Source organism: Haemaphysalis longicornis, unplaced genomic scaffold (genome assembly GCF_048455015.1).
Source record: "Haemaphysalis longicornis isolate Haplotype H1 unplaced genomic scaffold, Haemaphysalis longicornis Haplotype H1 scaffold_70, whole genome shotgun sequence".
NCBI lineage: Eukaryota > Metazoa > Arthropoda > Arachnida > Ixodida > Ixodidae > Haemaphysalis > Haemaphysalis longicornis.
In genome coordinates, this window is record NW_027526423.1 from 317,525 (window position 1) to 342,860 (window position 25,336).

At 45.3% G+C, this 25,336-nt stretch overlaps 1 protein-coding gene across 1 annotated transcript; it reads left to right on the forward strand.

The window, feature by feature from the left end:
- Positions 1-1,389: 1,389 nt before the first annotated feature.
- Positions 1,390-17,251, forward strand: LOC144148007 (farnesyl pyrophosphate synthase-like). The gene is made up of 5 exons (XM_077679608.1): positions 1,390-1,586; positions 7,356-7,647; positions 8,910-9,281; positions 11,724-11,936; positions 16,612-17,251. Exons 1-5 carry the CDS (start codon positions 1,432-1,434, stop codon positions 16,813-16,815), a joined length of 1,236 nt encoding a protein of 411 aa, XP_077535734.1. The 5' UTR covers positions 1,390-1,431; the 3' UTR covers positions 16,816-17,251.
- Positions 17,252-25,336: the final 8,085 nt, after the last annotated feature.

Genomic DNA, 25,336 nt, shown 5'->3' on the forward strand with positions numbered 1-25,336 from the left:
TACCAGTATAAATTTGTATGAACCATTTTACAATGATTTTCCTGTAACAGCCATATAGTAGGGAGAAACAACATTTTTAGCAAATTACGTGTTTTCCGGATTTCTCAAATGACTATTCAGCCCGTTGATATATCCAATTTCCTGTTGATCTCAAATGGTTCTCAGAAAATTATACAAAAATAGATTTCAGGATTTTGTCTCAACAAGTCTATAAAGAGGCCAGCGGGATTTTTAAAATTGCACACCTCTATAAGTGGAATTCAGTTCAATTTTCCCGCGTAGCATGCATAGCGCTCGCGATCAGTTCGGAATTTCAGCAACCACACGTCTCCCGAAGCAGGAAAAGTTATTTATTATAAAAGTGTGACTTATCGGTATCCTTCACACCTACCAGATAATTCGTCCCATGAGTAAGTAGTTCTCGAGCACACCATTTTGGTTCAGTTTGTTTTGGTATAGTTCGAATGAAGCATGAGTTCCAGCCGTTTCCCATAGCCGTTTCCAAGATAAGGCAAGTTAGAGATAATTCAACAATTTTTATACCCAATCGTGTATATAGTATAGTGGTCCAACCAGGCATCGCCGGGTGCTACCGCTAGTCTCCTCTAAGGTTATACTGGGGTGGGTTTTCGACACATGGGAGTTAGTAGTGTCATTTAATGTCTCGTTCACAACCTCAAATCTCGAACTTCACTCTAAGGCAACTTGAAGTGACGTAGCAGAAAAATTTTAGCAAGGTTCGTTTCTCTTGCATGAGCTAAAACTCCTTGACATCGCAACGTTCCTACCAAAAGGTTAGTCGATTTCACTGGAACGCAGTGCACTTGAAGTCGAATTCAATGCCCTCGCCACTACGGCTTAAAATCTTCAGGCCATAAGCACGCTCGTGAAACCTAACAGAAAAAAATGATGCTTTGTAATTGGCCGCTAAATTTTTTCTCCCTCAGTCAAAATCGGCTTATTAAACCTTAACATGTCCTGTGCTCACGCGTTCACCGATAGACCGAACTCGCAGAGAAGCAAACATGCATAATTATCATTAGATTCCATGCCATTGTTTTACATTAGCGGCGCGCGTTACTGAAGGGAGAATAAAAATGCCTAAACAGCACAGCAACGGATAAAGAGTGCTGGGTAAAGGCCAATGCTCTGCCCAGCGACTCCAAGGTTTGGAATGCAGTGTACAAGAATGGAGGCGATAACAGGTGAACGCAAGGTAAGTAAATGGAATATGGGAAGCGGTGAGGAGTTATCAATGTTAAAAATACACTGGTGATAAAAAGAGGGCGCCCTCACCTGCGCAGCGAAGGGGCAGTTTTAAGCCCTGCTACGAGTGCGCATGCGTGATGTGCATTGACTGGTGGATTTAAGTCGAGCCAAACATTCGAAGTCCAGGAGACGCCACGGCCGGTTGACAACTTTAGTACAAACATGCGCATCCAGGCAGCGAATGCACTGCGAAGGTTGGCGTCGGGATTCACCCCGCCCACGCGAAAGCTGAATTTGGCCTCCCTGATGACTCGAACGCAAAACTCATCGTTTTCCACAGCAGCCAGTCTCAACGCCCCCTTAACTTCGGATAACAGGTAGGCAAGCCAATGACTTTCTAAGCCCTGCTTCCCTCAAATTTGAGCCTGTATTTGGAAACTTGCATGCTTATTCTACGCACAAAGAAAGGTTCCCCTTACGCAATTGTGTCGCAATACTTCCTAATTGCCAAGCCAGTCAAGTGAATTATCGAAGCCACGTCCTAAATCCCGAGGTGGATGTAAACCTTAACTTGTTCTTAATGGCTACCTTACGGCGTTTTGTTAACATCTGAATCGTGAAATACCTTGAGGCTTCACTGAGTCTGAAGACCGTTTTGCTAACAGCAGTTTCTGTATTGTTGTGCCACTGCACGATTGATGCCAGAGGGGAGACTTGTAGAACATGTTGAACTCCTACTGCCGAAAGATGCGGCTAAAACTATTTGCGTTTCAAGTTAAGTAGAATATTCTCATCGGGTGCGCCGGCGGCATTCGGTTAAAGATATATATGGTTAAGGCCCGCTGTGTGCTGTTCAAGTAGGGTCCGTGCGCCGCATGATAAGTTCAGCAGTCTTGTTCACAAATCACGAGTGACTGCCCCTCCCGTGTTTTGTAATCCGCGTCGCAGCACGGCATTGAGGCCGTAAATAAAACATTTTCACGAGGAGTGCCCTTGAACATTAGATTCGACTGCTTTATCGAAGCGTGGGTGCACCGTCATTAAACTCTAAATTGTTAGAGAACCTTCTTACTCTGTTTTCCAACTCACCCCAGAAGCATATCCTCCTGGGAGAAGTACCATGTATATTCTTTCTTTTTCTGGTTTTATCGTCTGTTGAGCAGTATAACTATGAAAATCATTTTACGGAAAATCAGGGATTGAACGCGATTACTCCGGATTTTATTTATACATCTTTCTTTTGCATATGCTGTCGTCAAGGCAAGAACGGCTGTATGCCTGCGATAACTGGCATCTGAAGGAAAATTTCACTTCACCTCAATGCAGCCGTACGGTTGCATTGAGGTGGATGGCAATTTTTTTTTTCACAGAAAATTGCACCTCCTTGAGGATTTCCCATATATCTGGTCGATTGATAACTGGGATCACAAGCCACGCACCGAAAGGCGATTATTTAATGGGTTCCCTTTTACTATTTCTACAATTCACTATTCAAGCGGAGACCGATAGTTGCGAAACGCCTAATGCTGACACTGAAATGTTTTTGAAATTCTATCTTCTACAAATGAGAGCACCGCGAGAAACGTTCGCCCCACCCAGCACGCTTGAACGCCCCGTACTGGCCCCGTACTACAGTTAGGCGTGCTTTACAGCAAAGCAGGCACCGCGCTCTCCCGCGCTAGCAGACGACACGAAGCCCCGCCTCCAAGCCCCTGTGCGCCTGCGCCGCTTAGCTTCGATGCGCGGCCGCGGATTGTGCGCTGGCGCTCCTCGGAGCGAGGCCACGCTGCGCCGTGTTCGCACCTAGCGTGGACGGCCCTGTACATCGCGAAAGGGCAAGGCCAGGCCGCCGCACACATGCGGCCAGATTTTTCGTTCGCTTTTCCAGCCTTGAGCAGAGTGCGGGATTCATGGTGTCAACAAAGCTTGCCCGTAGCAGACGGCAGCATGAGCAGTGCAGTAGCGGAAGTACGTCACCGCTGAGGAGCGCAGCATCATGGGAGGGAAGGCTCCCGCGCCGTCAACAGCGGAGAGTACGTTGAAAGGAGGAGGAAACGCGGCGCGACGATAATGCGTCGTTTTTGATTTACGATTTCTCAGCTAATACTCATCGCTTTAACAAAATTTTTGCAGGAGAAGATTGCTAATACATTGCTTTATTTGGTTACATGTACATCCATGCATCGGCGGAAGGTATTTCAGGACCCCTTTAAGTTTGCCTGCCTTCTGGGATAGCGCAAATATACTGGCTTCTTCTTGGGACATCGTGTGTGTGTGTGTGTGTGTGTGTGTGTGTGTGTGTGTGTGTGTGTGTGCTTGTGTGTGTGTGTGTGTGTGTGTGTGTGTGTGTGTGTGTGTGTGTGTGTGTGTGTGTGTGTGTGTGTGTGTGTGTGTGTGTGTGTGTGTGTGTGTGTGTGTGTGTGTGTGTGTGTGTGTGTGTGTGTGTGTGTGTGTGTGTGTGTGTGTGTGTGTCATGCTGGGATCATAAAGCTACCATAGTACAGGTTGATAATTTCTCAAAATGAACATCGGAATGGTCTCCGGACTGGTCGTATGTCTACTATACGGCATGGGCGAAAACCATACCAGGAGCCGTCAGAATCTTACGTCCGGTCCACCAGTTCCGTTTTGGCCGCAGTTTCAACGAACTCATTCGTAACTCCCACATTCATACCATTCGCGATCGACCACTTATGGTGAGGGCGGTGGTTATAGCGACATTCTGTTTGTAAGTCAGTGCAGGCCAAGCACTTCCTGTTACACCCACGACCGTCTGCTGGGTTCTTGTTTGAACACTGCCGCAGTCTTCTGGATGAAACGCTAAAACGACCTTGCTTCTGCCTTTGTATCCCAGCGGGCAGCTACAGTTGGATATCTACAATTTTTTTGTCAGCTATGGCTTCATCCTTGAGGCAGAAAAGTTGGCCTATAAAGTATTGATACAAAGTGAAGTAAGTTTATAATGTACTCAACATCAAGTATTAAACCAAAACAATGTTTTGCACAAACGCAACGAACGTTTACGTACGTAATTGGCCAGTATTACTGCAGCCTTATTCGTCTGGTTGCGTACTTGTACCCGAAAATATCACATAACTTGGAATAGTAGAAATTAAAGGGTGCCTCTCTTGACAGCTCTCGTCTTCCCTTGCAATACCCCTCAAGGGGTATGTGGAAACTATGCGCTGGTTCGTGGACTTTGGTGCCCAAATGGATTTGGTGGACCGCGCGTTGTCTTCAAATGGGAATTTGACCCGTCTGAAGGACATTCAGAAATCCGTAATTATACGGTACGAATCTATGCTACGGTAGCTTCGTGGAACCAGCATACAATACACGCGATGTAAGGCGGTAGCTAATCCGACACAGGTAGTAGCCAGTTGGATGCAGAATGTTAATTAAACTTCTTAAAAAACCGCGGGGCATCCCTAAACCGCCCAAGCGATACCGAGCCCCCCGTATTCACAAAAATAATGGGTAGAATTGAGATATTAGAATGTTGTACCATAAGAAAAAATCTAGTGCATGGGGCTCGAACCCAGACGGTTCCCTCCGAAACCCACGAATCTACCCCAAAGCCACTGAGGCCGAGGAGCTCTTTTAACAGTTGTTCAAAGGAACAGAAAGACTGACCCAAGTGCACCAGTACAGGGCGCAGGGCGCGTACCGGCAGTGGCTGTGCCGGGCATGTGCCTATCCGGGAACGCAGTGCCGCCTTTGTAGGAGTAAATTATTGCCAGGGGAAGCCCCAGAGTTTTCGCAAACAGAGCACTTGACCGGACTTTAGCGGAATCCGCGTTCCGTGTCACACGGGCGCAGAATCACTTGCCTGCTACCGCGCGTCCTTGCCTTTGATTGCCGTTCCTGCCACTGGGGGTTACTGTCATAGTGATCGGACAATTCTAGTGAGTGGGTGTGGGACGACTCCGACGAAAATTTGTAGGAGGAAGAATAAACGTTTCTATAGAGCAGTTGGTCTTGGGGAAGAGTCCCTATTCCACGACCCCTTCAGGCCGTCCACTTTCTTGTGCTCTCTTCACCAGCCAAAGCTGGCCGTCAGGGTCCGATCTGGACAGTGCTCCCTCCCAGAGCTCAGGGGAAGGGAACGGTAGGGGGGCTAGGTTCGGGTTCTTATTACCGCCCAAAATAATATAGTAAAGCGTGCCTGGAGCCTTGCAGAAGTGGCATTGCGAGGAGTACAGTGTGGGAGACAGAATGTGGGCTCTAGTTGGGTGGGAAAAGGTGTTTGTTTGAATGCCTCGAAGGTTCTTGTTCTTTTGTGAGGTTCTTATGTTTTTATGTAGAGGAGGGTACACTGTCCACTCTAGGTGGTAGTGGTGCGTGATTTCTTTGAAGGACAAGAGGGGACAGACACGCCACTTCTTGCAGAAACCCTGTCTCTTCTAATTTACCACTTATCCCTGGGGTTGATGGCAGCTCACCGTGTGGTGTTTTTTTTAACAGCAGAGCTTTTCAAGCTTTCTTCTGTCCTTGCCGATCGTTAACAGAAAATTCCGCTAGGCGAAGTGGAAATGAGCAAATGGTAGCCAAAAACCCTGACGGATAGTAGCAACGACCCAAGAAACCCACGAACACGTGTTTGGAGTACGCGCCTAAGAAATGGGATTCTGGAGGTCGTGGGAATCGAACCCGGGACCTTTACGCCATGAGACCGGCAACCTGTTCAGTGGTCCACCCCGAAGTCCCGATGACCTCGGGGTCAGCCGCGGCGGGGAACAAAACAATGTGCAACCAAATCAGACAGAAAGAACGCTTCCCGGGTCAGAATCAAACCTCGGTCCCTCGCGTTATTGAACTGGAGTCTATACGATTGCGCTATCATCGCATTCAGTGCGCACAGTATTTTCCTTGGGTTCGCGGCGCCGGCGTTTGCTTTGGACTATGGCTGAGTTGAAGTGCACTTTGGCTTCGGATTTTGGTAGTTTGGATTTTGGTCCCGAGGGGGGTCGATTGATTGATTGATTGATTGATTGATTGATTGATTGATTGATTGATTGATTGATTGATTGATTGATTGATTGATTGATTGATTGATTGATTGCAGGGTTTAACGCACCGACGCAACGCAGGCGATGAAGCGCGCCGTAGTTCAGGGCTTCGGATTAATTTCGACCACCCGGGGATCTTTAACGTGCACCGAAATCTCGTACACACGGCTGTTTTTGCTTTTCGCCTCCATCAGAAAAGCGGCCGCCACGGCCGGGAATTGAAACCGCGCTCTCGTGCTCAGCAACACAACGCCTTAGCCACTGAGCCACCGCGGCGGGTGGGGGGTGGATTGAGTACTTGATTTAGCTCAGTTTTCCACGAACAATCCACTTTTAACCATCTTTCACTTTTTAAAAAAGCCAAAGCTAAGCTAGTGAAGACTACCAGCTCCGCTGTTTCCACAGTCTTCGCATCGCAAGTACAAAGGTGGCCCAATTTGTTTTTTTTTTTTGTTGTTGTTGAAAGCACGTGGAATCTCGGTCAGCGCATTTCCTGCCGCAACTGGAACATAATTCTGTCAGTTATCATTCTGAAGCGTGTTCGCCACTTTAAAACCACATTTTGATGTTGCTCGTCCGCCAACTTTGTTTCTTATGCTTCATGGCCTAACCTTTCAGATGTCCCAACACTGGGCATTACGGGACGTTGGCAGCATACTTCGTACACTGTATGAAAATTGAATCTTATGTTTGTGGATTTCCTGTGAGACATTCAGCGAGTGCGGTTGAGGATCCTTCGTTATTTTATGCTTTTACTATGTTTTTCAAACAGTGTTCAAGTCATGCTATAGAAAAGGCAATATATTGAGATTGGCGAAAAGGTGAAGTAGTGAAGCTGTCGGCCGATTCGTTAAGGCCTTGTTTGGAAAAGCTGTGTTTTGCGGCGCAGTTTGTGGTTTAACGTATTCGGTTGATATATAACATTCACTCAAAACAAATTAGAAAGGCATAAGACTACCCAATTCATTTCTAACTAGTTCAAAGTTGACCACAACAATTCTACCGCACGATGGTCCCAGAGGAAACGATATGTATGTTACATCTTCCACGATTTGCAGCGTGTAAACACTAAGCACTAAAAGCTCACTGCTTGAGGCCCATTCTCGTCAGGCTACATGTAATCTCTTCGCGACGCAGGTCTCAAAAGCTGAACACATCAGAACTAAAGCGGCCATCGAAGCTCTACTGCCAGACGGATCTGCCGGTCTTGGAAGCGAAGGAACGTATGCTGTCGACTGTGAAGGAAATGGAATTTGGAGTTCCCCGAGCGCGCGAAATGTTGGACGCCTTGGGAGAGGCCCTGGAGTACATCCTGTACCACAAAAACCGGCCTCGACTCCTGGGTGTCCTTCAGACATACCAGCTCTTGGCTGAAGACCCGGACAAGAATCTGCCCGATGCCGCCATGGTTGGCTGGTGCGTCGAACTGGTGCGTATATTGCTGGCCTTATTGGGCTTAATTCCTCATTTCTCAATACCATCTGCTACGGAATGTAATACCATATAGCGTGCTTCGTGGACAGCCTGATAGAAGATATGTGCCCTGTACTCTTCTTATTTTCTCCTTTTACTTTTCTTTCGGAGATAATAGCTGGCAGGCACTTCCCAAGAAATCCCCGTGTCTTGTGGCCAAAGCTTCAACAAATACGCTTAAAAAGAAATCACGCAAGCCAGTTAGGAGAAACGATGAGCGGTGGCTTGTATCTTGCCATTGTCGCTTAAACGTTACACTGGCGAGAGCCCGTCTTCGTTTATGCGTTCGGTCCGTGGGTCTTTTGAGTTCCCTCGATTCTCCGTGCATCGCTGATGTGCGGTAAGACGGTATCGTTCTAGAGATGATGGTCCTTCTTGTCCGCAGTGCTGGAAGAATCGCCGCCCGCGACGCGAAGAATGAGTTGATGATTTTGCCTTAATAAGTACACCTGTGCACGGTCAGCATTGAAATGGCGCAGCATTCCGATCCTCCATAACAAAATAGGTGCAATATAAGCACAGGCAGCGTAACGTGTGTCCTCACTAAGAAGAGGGTCGCGTAATCCCGCTGCTTTTTCAAGTGGGACGCCAGACAAGACGCGCGGCCATGACCTTGCTTCTTATCATAAGCGACTGTAGTGGAAACCCAGCAGACAAAAGGGTCCACCTACTTCTCCCTACCATCGAGAATAAAGAATTATCTTCTCTCTCGAGCCCAGAGAAACGCGCCGTTTCATAAAGACTCCGATCATAGATAATTTATCTTGGCTTTGTTTTTTCTTCTGGAGCAACGACTTCTAATTATTATCTTCGTGCTGCTCGTTCAAGACGGCCCCGGTTACACACAAGACGGTGAACTTGCTCACTTTTTATTGGGCGGCACAAACCTCACTACGGGTTGAAGCATTAAAACGCACGCGGATTTGATGCCTCTGACAAAGGTGTCCACAATCCCGTGTGCCAAAGCTTCAAAGAATATTTTCGCAGAAGGATTGAAATGCAAATATTTTAAATGCATTACGGAGAAAAGTTTGGACAAAATGTGGTCCTAGGTGTACTGCCATCTGTCGTTCGAAACAACCAGTTACAGAAGCTACAAATCAAACCTCCCACTCGTCTGGAAAATAAGATGTTGTAAGTGTGTACGAGTACTCACGGTACTTGCGAGCAGGCAAAGGCAGCTTTCTAAAAGCGGGGTGTCGATTTTCTTTAACGCAGTTGGAATGCTACCAGATATCGGTAGACGACATGATGGACGGCTCACCGATGCGCCGCGGTCGTCCAGCCGCGCACACACGGCCCGACATCGGCTGGCGGGCCATCATCGATGCGGTCATCTTCGAGAAGGCCGTCAGCTTCGTGCTCAAGAGACGGCTTTCATCGCACCCGATGCTTCCAGCCCTGTTGGACCTCTTCGACGACTGTGACCTGAGGGCTGTGCTAGGGCAAATGTTTGACGTGCTGAGCACCGCAACCACAAGCGGCGGCCAGCAGCTGAGACACCCATCGTTCGATCGTTACTGGGCCGTGGGAATCTTGAAGTCTGGTCCGTTCACACTGGAGCTACCTGTCCGCGCGGGAATGTATATGGTAAGGCCTTCTGCGTTTAAGCATCACTACTGCATTTGTTTATTTCGGGGGACTTAAACTTTTCTTTTCTTCGTTAGACTTGCTAAACCAAGAATTCAGGACCTGCGAATAAACTGCCGACAAATGAGGCTTTATTGGTTTTTATTACTTTACATCATACCCAGATAGTACCTGATTGTTATAAAGGAATGTCGGTGAATCCAACGATGTTCGAGACGTCATATGCTGCACAGGCACAGCCATTCAGTGGAACAAGAAGTGAGCAAACGTGGTGTGAACTTTGTAATATTGCTTCTAAATTCGGTTCTTCCACTGTACAAATCTAGTCAATGCTTTTGACGTAAAAAAGGTATGAATGGCGGAAACAAGAACTTTTATCTTCAACCTGAAATTACCTACATATCTTCGACAAAACCTCACAGGGGTGCTGAAAATTCAGCATGAGCTTTAAGTGTTGCTGATTGGTTGATCATAAAATATTTTTGATTGATTAATCGATTGATTGATTGATTGATTGATTGATTGATTGATTGATTGATTGATTGATTGATTGATTGATTGATTGATTGATTGATTGATTGATTGATTGATTGATTGTCGAAAAAGTCGCCATGTTCTTACCTTCACCTGGATTTTACATTGTTCTCTCAAGGAACATGATAGCATCCACAAGTTGTAAAGGACGCTAACATATTATCACGAAATATAGCTTTAATAACCAAAGCTTTAGCCCGAAGGTTGTGCTAGAGAATCCAGTGGGTTGTTTTTGCAGAAAAGAAGTCTCTTCGACAAAAGGAAGCCAATGAATACGTATCTTCGTAGGCACTCGTGTTGGATGATCATATAACCTTCCAGAAGCAACCCGAGAACCCCTTAAACCTTGCAGATGCGAAACAGCCCTTAACTACAGTGAAAAATTGCACAAAATGCAGTTTCGACGGAATTTGGACGTTCACGCGTAAAGCTACCCCACGCGCACAATTTCTTTTCATACACTGTATATTTACAAGTTGCGACCGGTTTTTTCGTTCTGCTCTTTGTACACCTTTCTCTCCCAATTTTCTCGCTGAACATAAATTGCAACATTCTTTCCAGTCACATCATTCCTCTTTGTTGCTCTCATTCTTCTTCTAATCACCACCAAAGCTGAACAGGGTGGCATTTTTTTTTCAAGTACTCAAAAAACTACAAGGAGTGTTAGAATTGAACAAGTAGATGGCGCCAGGCGCGAGAAAGAAGTGGCCGGCTTGATTTCACGGGGGAACAGAATCTCGATTCACCTATACCCATTAAATAATATTAAGAAATGATAATAAAAGCTGCCGTAAAAAGCTGACGGTCAATGAGCCCCTTTTCATTTGGCAGTGGCGTAAAAATCCAACCCACGAATACCACATACGCAATTCGGGGTACTGGCCAAAGATTATGGCAGCAGCCGCCAGAGGCCCATGACTGATTTAACTCTTTTCCTTGGCGCTGGCATTAACATCTTTGCCCAAACGTATTCTCCTTGATCACATAATGACAGAACTCTTCGGGGGCTCAGAAACAACGTTCTTCTCCACTTTCTTTTAACCCCTTGCGCAAAAAAAAAAAGAACATAATTTCATTACCGGACCTAGCGTAGAGTTTGGATGTACGCACACAATGTAAGAAACCATTTTGCATAGGGTATTTTATTTCTCAGTGTGAATTGGTACACTCTGGGCTGCAGTTATGAATGTAACTTCTAATATTGCAAACTTCAACTGTGAATTGAACAATAATTGGTGATATCATTCTGGAATTTTTTGTTATTGACGCGAGACATGTTTGCCTCCACTCGGACCAATCGAATTGTATTTGCCTGTTACGATGGACCCGGCACTCCTTCGGCTGTAGTTCCAGTATAAATGTGAAAAAGTATTATACGTCATTTATGAACTTCTTCTTATTCTTAAATTTGTTAAAACTACAGGCAAACAACGGGAACGCATGTTATTGCTTACACAGACAAAATTTTACTGATCAGGATTCAAGAAGTTAGACTTTTACAAACCCAGTACTGAATCACTGAAAACTGAGACATTGATTACTGGGCTCCAAACGAATTTGCCGAGATACTGAAATTTCGGCACAAACACGTTGGTTAAAGCCGCATGCTTCTCCACCCATAAATAAGCGACTGTAAAAGGCAGCAGTGTTAACATTGAACGTTACCTTTTGTCATTACGGCGTCAGAATACCCTTATGTTCAGAGACTTTACATTCCTGCTAATAAACGTTGCGCGACAATGCTCCTCTGAGTCCACGCCGCGTATTCTTCAGAGAACCAAAACTTCCTGTATTTGTCATTAAGCCATGATTCAATGTGAAAAATTTCCAAGCTGGTCAATGATATTTCGTGTTGTGTTTTATTGAAGCGATGCTGTTTAGTCTTATTCGTGCACTTTATGTGTGCAGGCTGGTGTCGTGGACCCAAAGTTGCACCAGCAGGCGCACGAGGCTTCTACTGCCTTGGGGCAAATCTACATGGCCCATAACGACTTCAACGACTGCTACAGTTGCCCGGAGGTCATGGGAAGGGTTGGAACTGACATCGTGGAGCACAAGCACACGTGGTTCCTCATCTCTGCCCTCAAGTTGGCCTCACCAGAGCAAGTCCAAACACTTAAGGTATATGTCCATTCAAGGAGTGTAACGTGTGCTTCAACTGTAGGGCGCGGTACAATTCGGGCGATTTCTGACGTACGTACATACGTAATAGCTAGGTAGGTTCCACCTGAACCTCGATCTACCGCCCCCCAATTCTTTCCTGAATGGATACGTGGGTTTTGTGGAGTGCCTTTCCAATGAAACTACTTAATCCTGGTGTCGTGGTACCATCACCCGAAAGCATGGTACCATTCCCAGCGTGGTATCATTACTTTGGAGGCCCACTTCAGCGCGATTTGTCGAAGGGGCGAAAGATGCCACCACAAACCGCAGTATACCATTATATTCACATAGCACCCCTGATTGCGGAGGGGAGCACAGCCATCCGGTAGCTTTGTTAGTATGGCATCAGAAGTGTATTCAGAAGGTCATAGCTTCGGTTGCCGACAGGGTAGCATGTTTTTTTTTTTCCTTTTTCGTGTAAAAAAATAAACCAACTTCATCGTGAAAAATTGATGAACTGCTTCCCTTAAGCCCTTCTTGGCGTTTTTGATGCAATTGTTCCCACTGGTCAAGCTAAAACAATAGCAAAGGGTTGGGGAAGAAAGCCGTGAAAACGGATCAAGAGAGGCAAGACTCAAGGTTACGTCAGAATGGCAGCCCATCTATTGCACCAAAGTGAAAACATCGTCATCAAAAAGCCCGCGAAAATATTGTCACAAGGACCTGTGATATTGAATCAACAATAGGCATAAAATGGGTCCTTATTGCAATTAACAAAAAAAAAGGCGACGTAAAACACTTGAAAAATATCAGGCCCATCATCCTCCTTTCTGTTTGGACGAGTTTCTTTACAAAAGCAATACTTAATGGAAAACGGGAACTTTCAACAACCTAACTGTCGTTGGGAAATATTTGTTTCTGGTGAGTTATATTCATTCAATAAACCAGGTAGTTGGTGCGTATGCACAAAATATTAAACCTGTACCAAGCTTTTTAGTCATTATAAAATGTCACTGGACTCAGTCCCCACGGCAGTCGTTGAAGCAGTATTTGATCGTGGAGTAGAGAAACCGCATGTAGCGCCGTTCGAAGGTGTATACGAAGATCATCCTTTATAAGAGGGCAACAATATTTCCTATGAAGAAGGGTGTCAGACAAAGAGGTACAAATTCGCCCGAATTATTTACAGACTGTCTGGAAGGGGTGAATGAGAAATCTAATTAGGACAAGTCAGCTTTACGGGCCGATATGAAATACATGAGGACTTTGAGATTTGCGGGTGCCATTGTTCTTCAGTCAGTCGAGCCGAGATTCGTTCGAAACGCTTAGACAATTCTACGTGAAACGCTTGAATGTTATTACAAAAATTCACACAAGTAACTTACAAGTATGAGTAAGCGAACATTCACAGATACGCCATTTCAGTGTTGGTGTAGTAATACCAGAGCAATACCATAACTCTCTTGGGAAAATCGTTAGTGTTGATCCAAGTCATAAGAAAGAGCAGAATTATCATAGGCCCAGCTGCATTCCGTGAGCATCCTCAAATTGTTTTCTGCAAACTACCTTTGCCACTAAAGAAACAGGTGTAAAATCAAATTCTAATTTAGGTAATGCCATTCTGGGCCAACACGTACAGTTTAAGTGAGCCGCTTTAAACAAAACTACGACAAGCGTAACCAGCGACAACAAACAGCTAGGGGTGACACTCAGAGATACTAAAACCGCACCGACGATTACAAATCAGGCCGAATAAATTCAAGTACAAATTAATTGATTAAGATATAATTAATAAGCAAGTCATCAATTAAGGGTGAAAAAAAAACAGGTGTGCCATTCATTTAATGCAGTAGGTTCCAGCGAGCAGAGTAACACCAAGAATTTGACGCAGAAATGACTAAAGAAAATTCAGGAGCAAAGAATAGACCCGTCAAACTCAGCAAAGAAGTGGCTGGAAATCTTTGAAAGAGGCCTTTGTGCTGCACGGAACAAAATAACACGATGTTGATGCGTATGTGCACATGTATATACATATAGCCAAATATATTGTGAAATAAAAGGCACGGTAAATGAACCCCGATAGAAATACCAAGAATGTGATTAGAGGGTCCTTCGTTTCCCGGGAGCACATCAGAATTTTGTGAACAAAGAAAGAAAGAAAGGTAGGAAAAAATAAGGCAAAAGTAAGGAATAATAAAATAATGGGAGAAAGAAATAAAAGAGAAAGGAATGAAGAAAGGAAAAAAAACAAAAAACAAAAAGAATTGAAGACAGCAATAAGAAAGGAAGGACGAAATTTTTTGAAACAACGAAAAAGAAAGGACGGAAGGAAGGAAGGAAGGAAGGAAGGAAGGAAGGAGGGGAGGAAGGAAGGAGGGGAGGGAGGAAGGAGGGGAGGGAGGTAGGGAGGGAGGGACATAAAATACAACATGGGCCCTTCTTGGATGTGAAGCATCACACTGGGACACTAATTCAGCTCCGTCAACAATACAGCTGCAGATGCTGCGTTTTAATGCGTATAGTTATTTTCCGAAAACCCTTACTGCCACGACTGTGTTACGCCCTGAATTTCCAAAAAATGCAGAGTTGGCGGAATTAACCCTGCAATCGTAATAATCGCGCAAGTGGAGATAATGGGTCAAACAGAATTCTGAAAAACTAAAAAAAAGTGAAAAAGGGAAAATAAATTCACAAAAACGATCTGACAAAATCAAAACTATCAATCTTATACTTCTTTCCCTGAAACCCAAGAATAAAATCAAAAGTCTGCAAAAAGGTTGGAAATATGACTAAGAAATGGCGAAAATGAAGAAACGTGTAACACAGTGAGTTTCCAGAAAAATGCAGATTTGGCGAAATTAACTCCTGTAATCTTTATCAAAGAGTAAATGCAGACAATTGTCCGAGAAGAATTGTGAGAAACTAACAATAAAAAATAGGAAAATACAACTTTTACCAAATGTATTTCAAAAAATCCAGGATATACATCTTTTAAAGCCCTCCACAATTAAGAACAAACAAAAAAGTCCGCAACACAACGTTCAATATACAAATAAATGTGTGCATATGGCAAACCGTGTATGACCTTTAATTTCCGCAAAAGTGCAGATTTGACGAAAGTAACACTTGTAAATTTTTAATATCGCAAAGAGAAATACTTGGTCTCGACATAATTGTGAAAAACCGAGAAACATGAAAAATAGAAACAATAATTTTTCACATAAATAATCTGGCATTGGAAATATGTATGGTATACATCTCCCCCAAAAACCAAGAATAAACAAATAAGCCCACAAAAGAACGTTTAAACTACGAATAAAATAATGTCAAAAATGGCCAACCTTGTAACGGCCTGCATTTCCTCAGAAATGCATATTTGGCGAAAGTAACACATAGAACCTTTATAAGAGCGGCAAGGGAGATAATTGGCCGAACAGAATTTTAAAAACCAAAAAATAAGCAAAATGGAAAAATAAAACTTCCAGAAGAATCCTCTGAAAAAATAAAAAAATATGCATCTTATACATCTTCCCCCAAAACAGAAGAACAAATGAAAAAAGTCACCAAAGAACGTTGAAAATACGCACGTATACAAAGAGCGCGAACGGACTGACTCAGTAGTACGCCTTGCTTCTTAAAAAAATACATATTTAGGAAAGTAAAGGAACTTCATTTCTACAGCGGTGCCTTTTTACATCATTGGCGAAAAGAAACGAAAGAAAACTTAAAACAACAAATTTAACCAACGTATTTTGCTACTCATAGCCATATTTTGTTGTAAATAACTCGCGCTTTACAAAAGCGACTTAGAAATGCTGTCCATTAGTGAACAATCCTCTGATTTTCTGCAGATTTTTTCAATTCCCCAAATTTTTGGCGTTGAGGTCCGCGCCAGCGTGTCTCCCGATTGAAGGCGGTATCCACCTCTGCACCGACAATTCTTGGTGATGAAGGAGACACTCTTCACGACCATCCGCCGTGACTGGAACGTGTACGAGATGGGAGGAGCAGTAGTGTAACGTGGAGCCCTTTTTTTGCTTCCATCGGCATTAAGACTTTCTGAACCAAGGCTTTCTATTACATCCAGCTTACGAGCTTTAGTTTGAAGCTTGTGTAATGCAGAACCCAAATGTCACCATACAAGAAGAGGGAACACAAACCGCTTTTTGTGTGATCTGTGTTTGACAGCCTCCCTGAAAAAAACTGTAATTGATTCATCTGTCATAAGAATCGGTAAAGCAGGAAAGTGCAGCGAAATCTGCAGCGGAGCATGATTTGCGGGTCGGGGGCTGTCTTGCGGGTGTGTTTGGCGAGCGACGTCCTGCTGGCGGTTCGCTTCGGCAAAGGTGTACTGGCGTCATTTCCGGGACGAATATGACGTCAGTGATATATTGGTGTATTTCGGCATAAAACAATTCCGTGTTATGATATAAAACCCAAAAACGAACCACCCGAAATACAACGTACTCTTTAGTACTAAGGGTTCCTTCCCCGCAAAAAAAAAAAAAAAACACTCTGTGCAGGGGTTAACCCTTTACAGACCGCTTGCTTCGTTGTATTGGCGTCACTACCGGGACGGATATGACGTACGCGAAATCTTCATGAATTCTGGAGTAAAACACTTTCGTGCTAAAAACTATTGCTGTAGGGAGAGAGCGGAAAATAACAAATCCCTGATCTTTCTTTCTCACAGGCTCACATTGGGCGGGGAGTGACCGGTGGTCCAGACGAAGCTGCAGTCAAAGCTGTTTACGACGAGCTGAACCTTCACGACCGCTACATGGAATACCAAAACCAAGCTCTCCGTGACTTCGATGAACACCTCGATCGGATGCCACCAAACATGGCGGAAGCTTTCCGCCTCCAGAGGGACATTCTGATGGGCCCTGACACGTAGATGCGCTTACCGTTGAATCACACTACCACGTCTGCTTAGCGCAACTTCTTGCCACCGCCTAAGTACTCACACTTCAGGATAATTTGGAGTAATAAGTACGTACAATGATGAAATCGCACTCAGAATGGTGAAGGTGGCGAATTCAAAGGGAAATGCAAAAAATGTGAAAAAATGTACGTCTTAAAAATACTTCCGATGCTTTACCTACACATCTCAAAGACGAGGGCACATTACTGCTCGCAATGTTACGTGTGCACAATTTCTGGTTGTGAGTTTTCCCAGTTTGATCTAGCCCAAAGCTAAGGCAACAGTGTAGCATGGACACCAGCAGTATTTTTGTCCCATAATTGTCCTGCTGTACAATCCTAAACTGCAACCGGCTCTTGTGCGGCTCTTCTTTACAGATGACATGTGAATAAATACTTTTATCAACCTACGCGCCTTGATTGTTATTCTGTTAAATTTCACAAAACAAACACTAAATGCATCTGCATCCACCACAATCCTGAAATAGCGCTGTAAAAATACTGTCACCAGGTGGCATAAGCAAAAGAATACAATGAGTTTTCTTTCCCAGCCCTGGACGTTTGGCAAGGAGGAGGAGGAATAAACTTTATTTCTATATTAGTTCAAGGAGTAGTGGTAATGGGGGGTCTTAGCCCAGAAGTCCCTGGGCGGTCGCTGCCATGCGGGCCCTTTCAACCAGACGAAGTTGATCGCCGGGTTCCAGGCTGGCTAGCATGCCTTCCCACTGCTTATGGTTGGGGGAGGGAAAAGGAAAATATTTTCATGTTGTCTCGTCCATTCTCTTCACATATTTGGTGGGCTGAATGCACCTCAATACGCCGAAGCTACGAGTGGGCTATAAGGCGAGCCGTGGTGGAGGGCTGTGGGTTAGTTTTGACCACCGGGAATCTTAAACGTGCGCCGAAGTATCGACACACGGAGGGCGTTTTCGCTTTTCGCATTTGTCAGAAATGCAGTCACCGCGACCGGTATCGAACCCGTGTCCTTATGCTCGGTAGAACCACGGATTAGCCACGGAGCTAATGCGGATTTTCTTCTTCATTACATTTTGCACAAACACAATACAAGTCACGAATAAATTAAAAACTTTGGCTGACGGGAGGATTTAAAATAAACATCAAATGTACACAGCTCTCCCAAAAATGGTAGCCGTTCAAGTTCGAAGTCCTCTAATTTTTACAATTCGTACAACAGCCTGACATTCTGTGCAAAATAATTGCTCACTGTGAGCGCATTCGGGTCCGCATGCCGCACAGCCATTCTGCACCTCCGACTGGAATGTAACCCCACCGCCATGACAAAATCGTATGTGACATTTCCGCGCTCAACCGGACAGAATCGAATATTATGCGCTGAAATGCGCAGGTCTTTCTTTAACGTTAGACATCCCAAAAAATATGGCATCCAAGAACTCCGTGCGAACATGCTCCACTGTTTCGAATTGAGCACTCAGCGTGCACATGTTAGACCCACCAAAAAGCAGACCCTTCCCCTCCATCCACGCCTTAACTGGCTGCGCCTCTAGGTAACTAAAAAACAAAGTTATCAGGGATGCTGGGACTGCCATTTTTTTTCATATGGGGTAACATATCCTGCCCAGGGCCACAAATAAATACTTCGCGACAACGTAGTACCGGGAACAGCATCTCTCTCAAATTATTTGTAAGGGTTTTCTCAAAACAGTGGCTTAACATTCTACTGCAAATTGCACCGTAAGAAACCGAAAAGACTCCACCACGTCCTTCATATAGCCTTACACCGAACCACATCGATGATTTACAGAAGAAACAATATACATAGGCTACGCGTTTACTAATGTAATCCGCATGACAGTGCGAAGAAATGAATGACGTGTATTACGCACATACGTAAACCGGTTTACAAGTTGGCGAACAAATACGTGACACAGGCCAACACTCCCGTGCGTTACTCAGCGAAAAAGGTTCCGCACACTGGAACGCTCCCTCACCGATGACCAGATGAAAAATGCGAATACTCTGTGCATTCGCTGCACTTGGACCCGTGAACAATGAAGCACTTGCATGCACTTACCACAGCTTTGCCAAAACTGAGCCAACAAGGCGGCTGAAGACTGCGCAAGTCTCGTTAGCTGAGGTTCATGATCTCTAGTGAGGAACGGAAGCACTGGGCCATTGCGTCATAATCCTCAAATTAGCTTTTCTTACTCCATCCTGGGGATGAATTCTCTGAAACAACATAGTACATATATTGCGCGTGGCTTTGCGCGTCGCTTTGCGCGTCGCCTTGTGGCATCGACCAGCTGAGTTCGCGCTGTGTACTTTCCAGTCTCCCGCCCCTCTGGAGGGCTCCCGAACCAAGGAAAGCTTGCATTTACACACCAATAGCGCGTCGTTTCAAAATGACTGTCGTCATTTGGGAGAATTCAGCCACTGCCCGAAAGGTCTTTCTTGCACTAAAACTGTTTCACAATGCTGCCGAAAAAAAGCTACGGGAGGGGGGGGAGGGGGCGAAGTGGCTGGCCGAACCACGACATTTCGCTTCGCAGTTGGAAGTAGTTCTACAAACATTATTCAATGCGCATAACCTATGCAGTACAAAAATATATATCTTTTTTTCTAGCCTTGCTTTGAAAATTCGAATAAATCGCCAGAATATAATTGCCAGTAAGCGTTACTTTTTTTAAATTATCGGTTTTGTTGGTTGCGGAAATTACCACTGGTGGCACGACGGTTCTCTTAAAAAAAATGGCGTCTTCATCGACAGCAGGTACTGTTCCGTCCGATAGCCCACCAGTTAATTCGCCTCAAAGGATTTTCAAAAAGCTTCACAACCAAAAGCTGTCAAACCAGACCCAGCAAGTTGTCTGCAACGTGTACGCCCAAGTGAGACTGAAGCAACCAGGACTCTCCGTCGTTTCCGCATTTCGTTCGGTTAGCCAGCTTACCGGAGTAAGCGAGCGTACGGTGGCACGGCTCAAGAATGAGGTTTTGCGTGGCACCCTGAAGTCCCCAAAGCGCAAAAGACTTCGTTTGTCGACTGGGAAACCGCCTGCAGTTACAGGACAGACAAGAGTACAGCGGAACGACAGCTTCACCCTTGCTGCTCTCCGACGGAAAGTGCATCAGTACTTCATTCGCAACGAGGCGCCAACTGCAGAAAAGGTCCTCAGCGATGTGACCAGCGACTCCGACATGGGGCTGCCGAAGCTGAGTGTCAGAACGATGCGTCGGCTTCTGAATGACATTGGATTTGCTTTCCGGAAGCGAAAACGTAACTCTGCGCTTCTGGAAAGGGATGACATCACCGTGTGGCGGCGGGAATATCTGCGGACTCTTCGAGAAATGCGAAAGCAGAAACGGTACGTGTTTTCGATTTGGCGGACGGATAGATAAACGTCAATTCCTGCAATTAAAATAAAAATTTCGTATGTAACATTATTTGACAGTTGAAATGTAACAAGAAAAAATAACGATGGAAGTTCTCGTACAGCCAAACATTTTATTGCTGAGAGGTACTTATCAACACCACTCCACATGCATACTGACGTTCACTTTATATTTTTCATGGCGTTTTTCTGTATCCCTGCCTCTTGTTCGTATTTTGCATGCTATTCTGGTTCAGCAAGTGAAGGGACAAGTATGCATCGACATGTTATAATAATGTATGGATAGCACTCAGTGAGTGGTTTTCGTTAGCCATGTGGGTGGTGTACGTTCTGCGAACATTTTTTATTTTGGTGTTTTGCGGTGCTACCAAAAACCAAACATACCTGCCTGCGTACTAGAATGATGTTAGGTGCAAGCAATGAGTGCCTTCTCTGTCTTTACTAACCCTTCTCCCCAAAGAAAAATTGACACGTATTCCATTCATTTTCGCAGGACTATATACTACCTCGACGAGACTTGGGTCAATGCTGGGCACACCAAGGGCACGGTGTGGGAGGACACCACTGTGTCATCCCGTGAAGATGCCTTTCGCAAGGGTCTAACTACTGGGCTTTGTGCACCAACAGGCAAAGGTGGTCGGCTCATCGTCCTTCATGCTGGAAGTGAGAAGGGCTTTGTGGACGGGGCATGTCTCATTTTCCGTGCGTCAAAGAGTGCTTCCACTGACTACCACAGTGAAATGGATGGCCCACGCTTTGAGAAGTGGTTCGCAGAACAACTTCTACCCTTGAGCCACGCAGTGTTATTGTCATGGACAATGCTCCGTACCACAGTGTTCGGACCGAAAAGCTGCCCTCGACGTCGTGGCGCAAGGCCGACATTCAGTCTTGGTTGACTGCAAAAACCATCCCGTGGCGTGATGACCAGCTGAAACCCGAGCTCCTTCGGCTGGTTAATGAGAACAAACACAAGTTTTTTGGATACCGGATTGAAGCCCTGGCCAGAGTTGCTGGTCATGACATTGTTCGGCTTCCTCCTTACCACTGTGAATTCAACCCTATTGAAATGGTGTGGAGCCAGGTTAAGCGGTATATTGCTGCCAACAACACTTCATTCACTCTCGCTGACGTTGAACAACTACTCAACGAAGCCATCGCCCTCGTGACTCGCGAAAACTGGGTCCGGGACTGCACTCATGTGGAGCGTCTGGAGAAAGAGGCCTGGGAGAGGGATGGTGCAATCGACACCAGAATCGACAACGTCGTGATTCCGTTAGGTTCCGACTCCAGCAGCTCTAGTGACTGCAGTGACAGCGAAATGAGCGGCGTAGAGGAACTGTGATGAAACCGGTGTGCGCTGACTTATGTGGTGCTGGTCGTGTGTGGCGAGTGACAAGGTGCTTTGTTTACGGTTGTGGTGACCGGAAGCTGGGAAGTACGCTCGGTTGGTGCTGCTTTTTCGTGGCAACTTACAGAGCCCCCTGTTTAACTTTCCGATGCCCAGTAGCTTGGAAGTACGCTTTGTAGGTTATGTGGTGCTGGCCTTGTGTGGCATGTGACGAGGTACTTTGTTTTCCTTTCTGTTGGCCAGAAGCTTGGAAGTACGCTCTGTTGGTTTATGTGGTGCTGCTTGTGTGCAACAACTTACAGGACACCTTGTTTACTTTTCTTATGCCCCGCAACTTAGGAGGTAGCTGCTCATACAGTGGTGGATTTGTGCAGCACCAGGCAATCATTTGGAGAGGTTGTTGCTTGTTGTCAGTGTGCGAATTAGGCTTCAGGTTGTCACTTGTGGGTGGCAGCTAAGATGCACTTGCTGTACCTTTGTCATGCATAAAATGAAACCTGACGACGAACGCTGGTAGCAAGCAGTGAGGAGTGGCACGTCACATATCCTGTTTCACCCAGAAGAAATGCAATGGGAAAATTGATTACAACCCAAGAGGTTGTAAACAGCCTCTGCAGACAGCAGTTACCTGTGCATGACATGACAAGACTGGAATAATTATTTTACAAGAACTGCGAGATGGTAGTGATATCCAGAAATGCATCATTTGTAATTATTTCTGTCATCTGAAAAAAATATACTACCATCAGTTGCACATTGTAAGCGAGGTAATCATTTGTACTCACTTGCTCATGTTTTGTTGGTCTTTTCGACTACAGAGGGTAGATTGCTGAAGTAAAAGGCCATGTCCGGCTCAAATAATTTATTTTAAATGCGTATGTACAGGGTTAAATGGCGAGGAGTAATACGAATCGTCAATGCCTCACTTCAAATGTCGAAACGCTGTGGGTTTCCTTGATACCAGCCTTAGCTTTTGTAAAAATACTACCTTCCCGAGGCCCTGGGATATGAAGTAGAACACCCGAAAGGTAACGGCACGCTCTCATGAAACAGAATTTACAGAAATGTTCACTGCCATGGGGATGGGCAGTGTCACTTTGTCATGTTTGTGGTGCAATGTCTGGTACATCTATGTTGTTTTCACATTTATCATGAAGAAATTACTGCACACCGTACTCAGTGACTGCGAATAACTGCTAACAGAGCCAGAAATGTTTGTTTCGAAATACGTGGCTGCGTGCCTTTGAGTGCTCAAGTGGGCTTGAAAGATGGGGCCATGGTTTTAAAGGTTTACTCCTGTGACTGGCGTTCATGTGCATGTTTGTGGTTGTGTGACTACTTGGAGTGGCTTCCAGATTTTGCCCAGCTGATTATGCAGGAAATAAATAAATGAAACAAAACACATTCTTTCTTCTGCTTCAATTTTTCACGTACCACATATTATTCCTGCTGACTAATGCTCACGGTGTACCGATGTCAAACGGTTTGCAATTGGCGGTGGCAGCCCTGAGTGGCGGAGTGTTTCTGCTGGTTCTGGAATTGTGTGGGCAAATCCTGGCCACAGCCACACAATCGTACATTTTTGCGAAATTTTGGAGCACGTACTCTAGCGATGGTGGGGTGTCACGTCGCCGCCAAATGAAAATCGGTGAATTGGACGGGCAGGACCATCACTGGTGAACCCACGTGTTGGGCTTGGGAACAAGTAAGAGCACGGTGAGGCCAACATCACATTTACAGCCATGAATACCAGTCAGCTATTTTTTTAATGTAGGGCCAGCCATGCTCCCACAACGTTGATGTAAGTGACAAAGAAAGGAGGCTGTTGCAGCCAATTGGAATGTTGATGAAGAGTTAGCAGCTACACTCAGACAACGCGAATTCTGTTGCCTGGTTTGGAAGCCAATTGAAATTCTGCTGACAGGCCCAGTTGCGGTGTTCTGGATACGGTGATTTTTTCGGCAAGTGACCCAAGAAGTATGCGAGTGACCACACATTAAAAAATAGAAAGGGGTGGCTTAACCACCAATCTGAGAACGGCTCGATATATTGGCGTTTGACAAAGTTAACTGATGCAATGTACTTTACGATGTCAGTGACCACATTACTGGCAAAATGTTCAGTGACCAATTGTTTTTAAACTTTACGACCAGCGCTAACTGTGCAGGTGTTTAGACAGCGTTACGTGTTTCATCCGTCCAAGTGCTGACACGCCTTTACGCTGTAAATAGGCAACTCAGCCAGTGAAGTACGACTGCTATCCTACGGTATGAAACCTGCGCCACGTAGTATAGCGAGACACGCCCGAAAGCCCGCTGTTCATCAAAGATATTGGAATAGGAAGGCGTGGCGATTGAGCGCAAGATTCATGGGTATGCAGCGCGAGCTTCCCCTATACGCTTTCCGAGTTGCGGGTCACCGAAACTTTTTGGGGCCTGCCTAACTCAGCGCTATCCAAATGGGATTTCACTTCGCGCCGTAGTGCCGTGTGCTGCCCTAACGGTATAGCGAGCCTGCGCTATGTAAGCACGCTACACGTGCGCGTTGTGCTGCCCAGTTATCGGCTAAAAAAGAGTTTAAATATCAGTGCGTGCCCTCAAAACTGCAGCGCTGACAAAATTAACGGCGTTTCTGGACGGCTGAGAGTTCGACGGTACCGTCCACGCTATAATATATTAAGTCGGTCCGAGTTCTCCAGTGAATGCGTTGGCTTTTGCTTAGAATCAAATGAAACGTAGACAAGGATACGCCAATATGCCTGCATGATTGGTGATTGCGGTTCAGCGCACTCAACCAAACAGCTCATGCGAAGAAACGAACTGTAGAAAATGCGTATGCGTCACGCCAAAACCGCAACCGAAACTAGTTTATTGAGAACTACTTTGGCACAGTAACACAAAGCAGTCCCCCCCCCCCCCCCCCCCCCGCGTAGCTTTGTCTCCATTGCCACAGAAAGTTGTTCCCGAGTATAGTTTCGCCAATCACAGCTTTGTGCTGAAAGTTGTGATCTGCGCTCCCTTATCTAAGACGCCCGTTTTCTAAACATAAGCGTAAGTCATGTTATTCTTATTTCCACGACTCGCTGGGCCGACCTAGGTTTCCGTAAGAGGCTTTCCGTGTGTGCTCATCTTCCTGCCCCGCAAGCCACGCTGCATCGCGAGAACGCATTGACTGTATAGTTCTCTTTAAAGTATCAAAACACTCACGATGTTCATTATTTCGGAGTGCGTTCAGAGGGAAGCCCGGTTAATGGTAATCACACACTGTTTTTATTCCCGTCGTTAGGATCGCCACTGGCAGATTGTTGATGACCTTTTGTCATCCAACTGTTGAAGCATTTCTTGCCTATACTGAAAATGAGGCTTCCGGCTTTTATAAGTACTACTTTCAATCTTGTTTTCGTACACCCCATCGATTCACCAAACAAGCCCATTCATTGTTGACAACTGCGCAAGGGGAGACGGAGATCAACCACATGACTGTCTAGCGTGTCTTGTTTAACGTAGAAGTTTGTATAATCTGGCTTTATCTGTTCTCTTCTCTTGGCATAGTGATGTCTTCGGTTGGCGTACAAATCTTAGTACGGCTGTTCTTCTTTAGTAAAATTTAGTTGTGAACCAGCGCGATGTCTTTGTTTGCCTTTTTCTTGGTCTTCGTCTTCCCTTGCGCTGTTGTCACCATCAATTCTACCAGCTTGGCCAGTTTGCCGCACTCGTGAACAGGACCATGTCAACCAAAAATCTCAAGTGTCCAAAATATTCCCAATTCACTTATATCAC

Coding starts and splice junctions, on each gene's coding strand:
- LOC144148007 (XM_077679608.1), top strand. CDS start 1,432: ATGCGCATCCAGGCAGCGAATGCACTGCGAAGGTTGGCGTCGGGATTC. Junction 1,587..7,355: donor CCCTTAACTTCGGATAACAG/GTAGGCAAGCCA, acceptor TTCGCGACGCAG/GTCTCAAAAGCTGAACACAT. Junction 11,937..16,611: donor AGCAAGTCCAAACACTTAAG/GTATATGTCCAT, acceptor TCTTTCTCACAG/GCTCACATTGGGCGGGGAGT.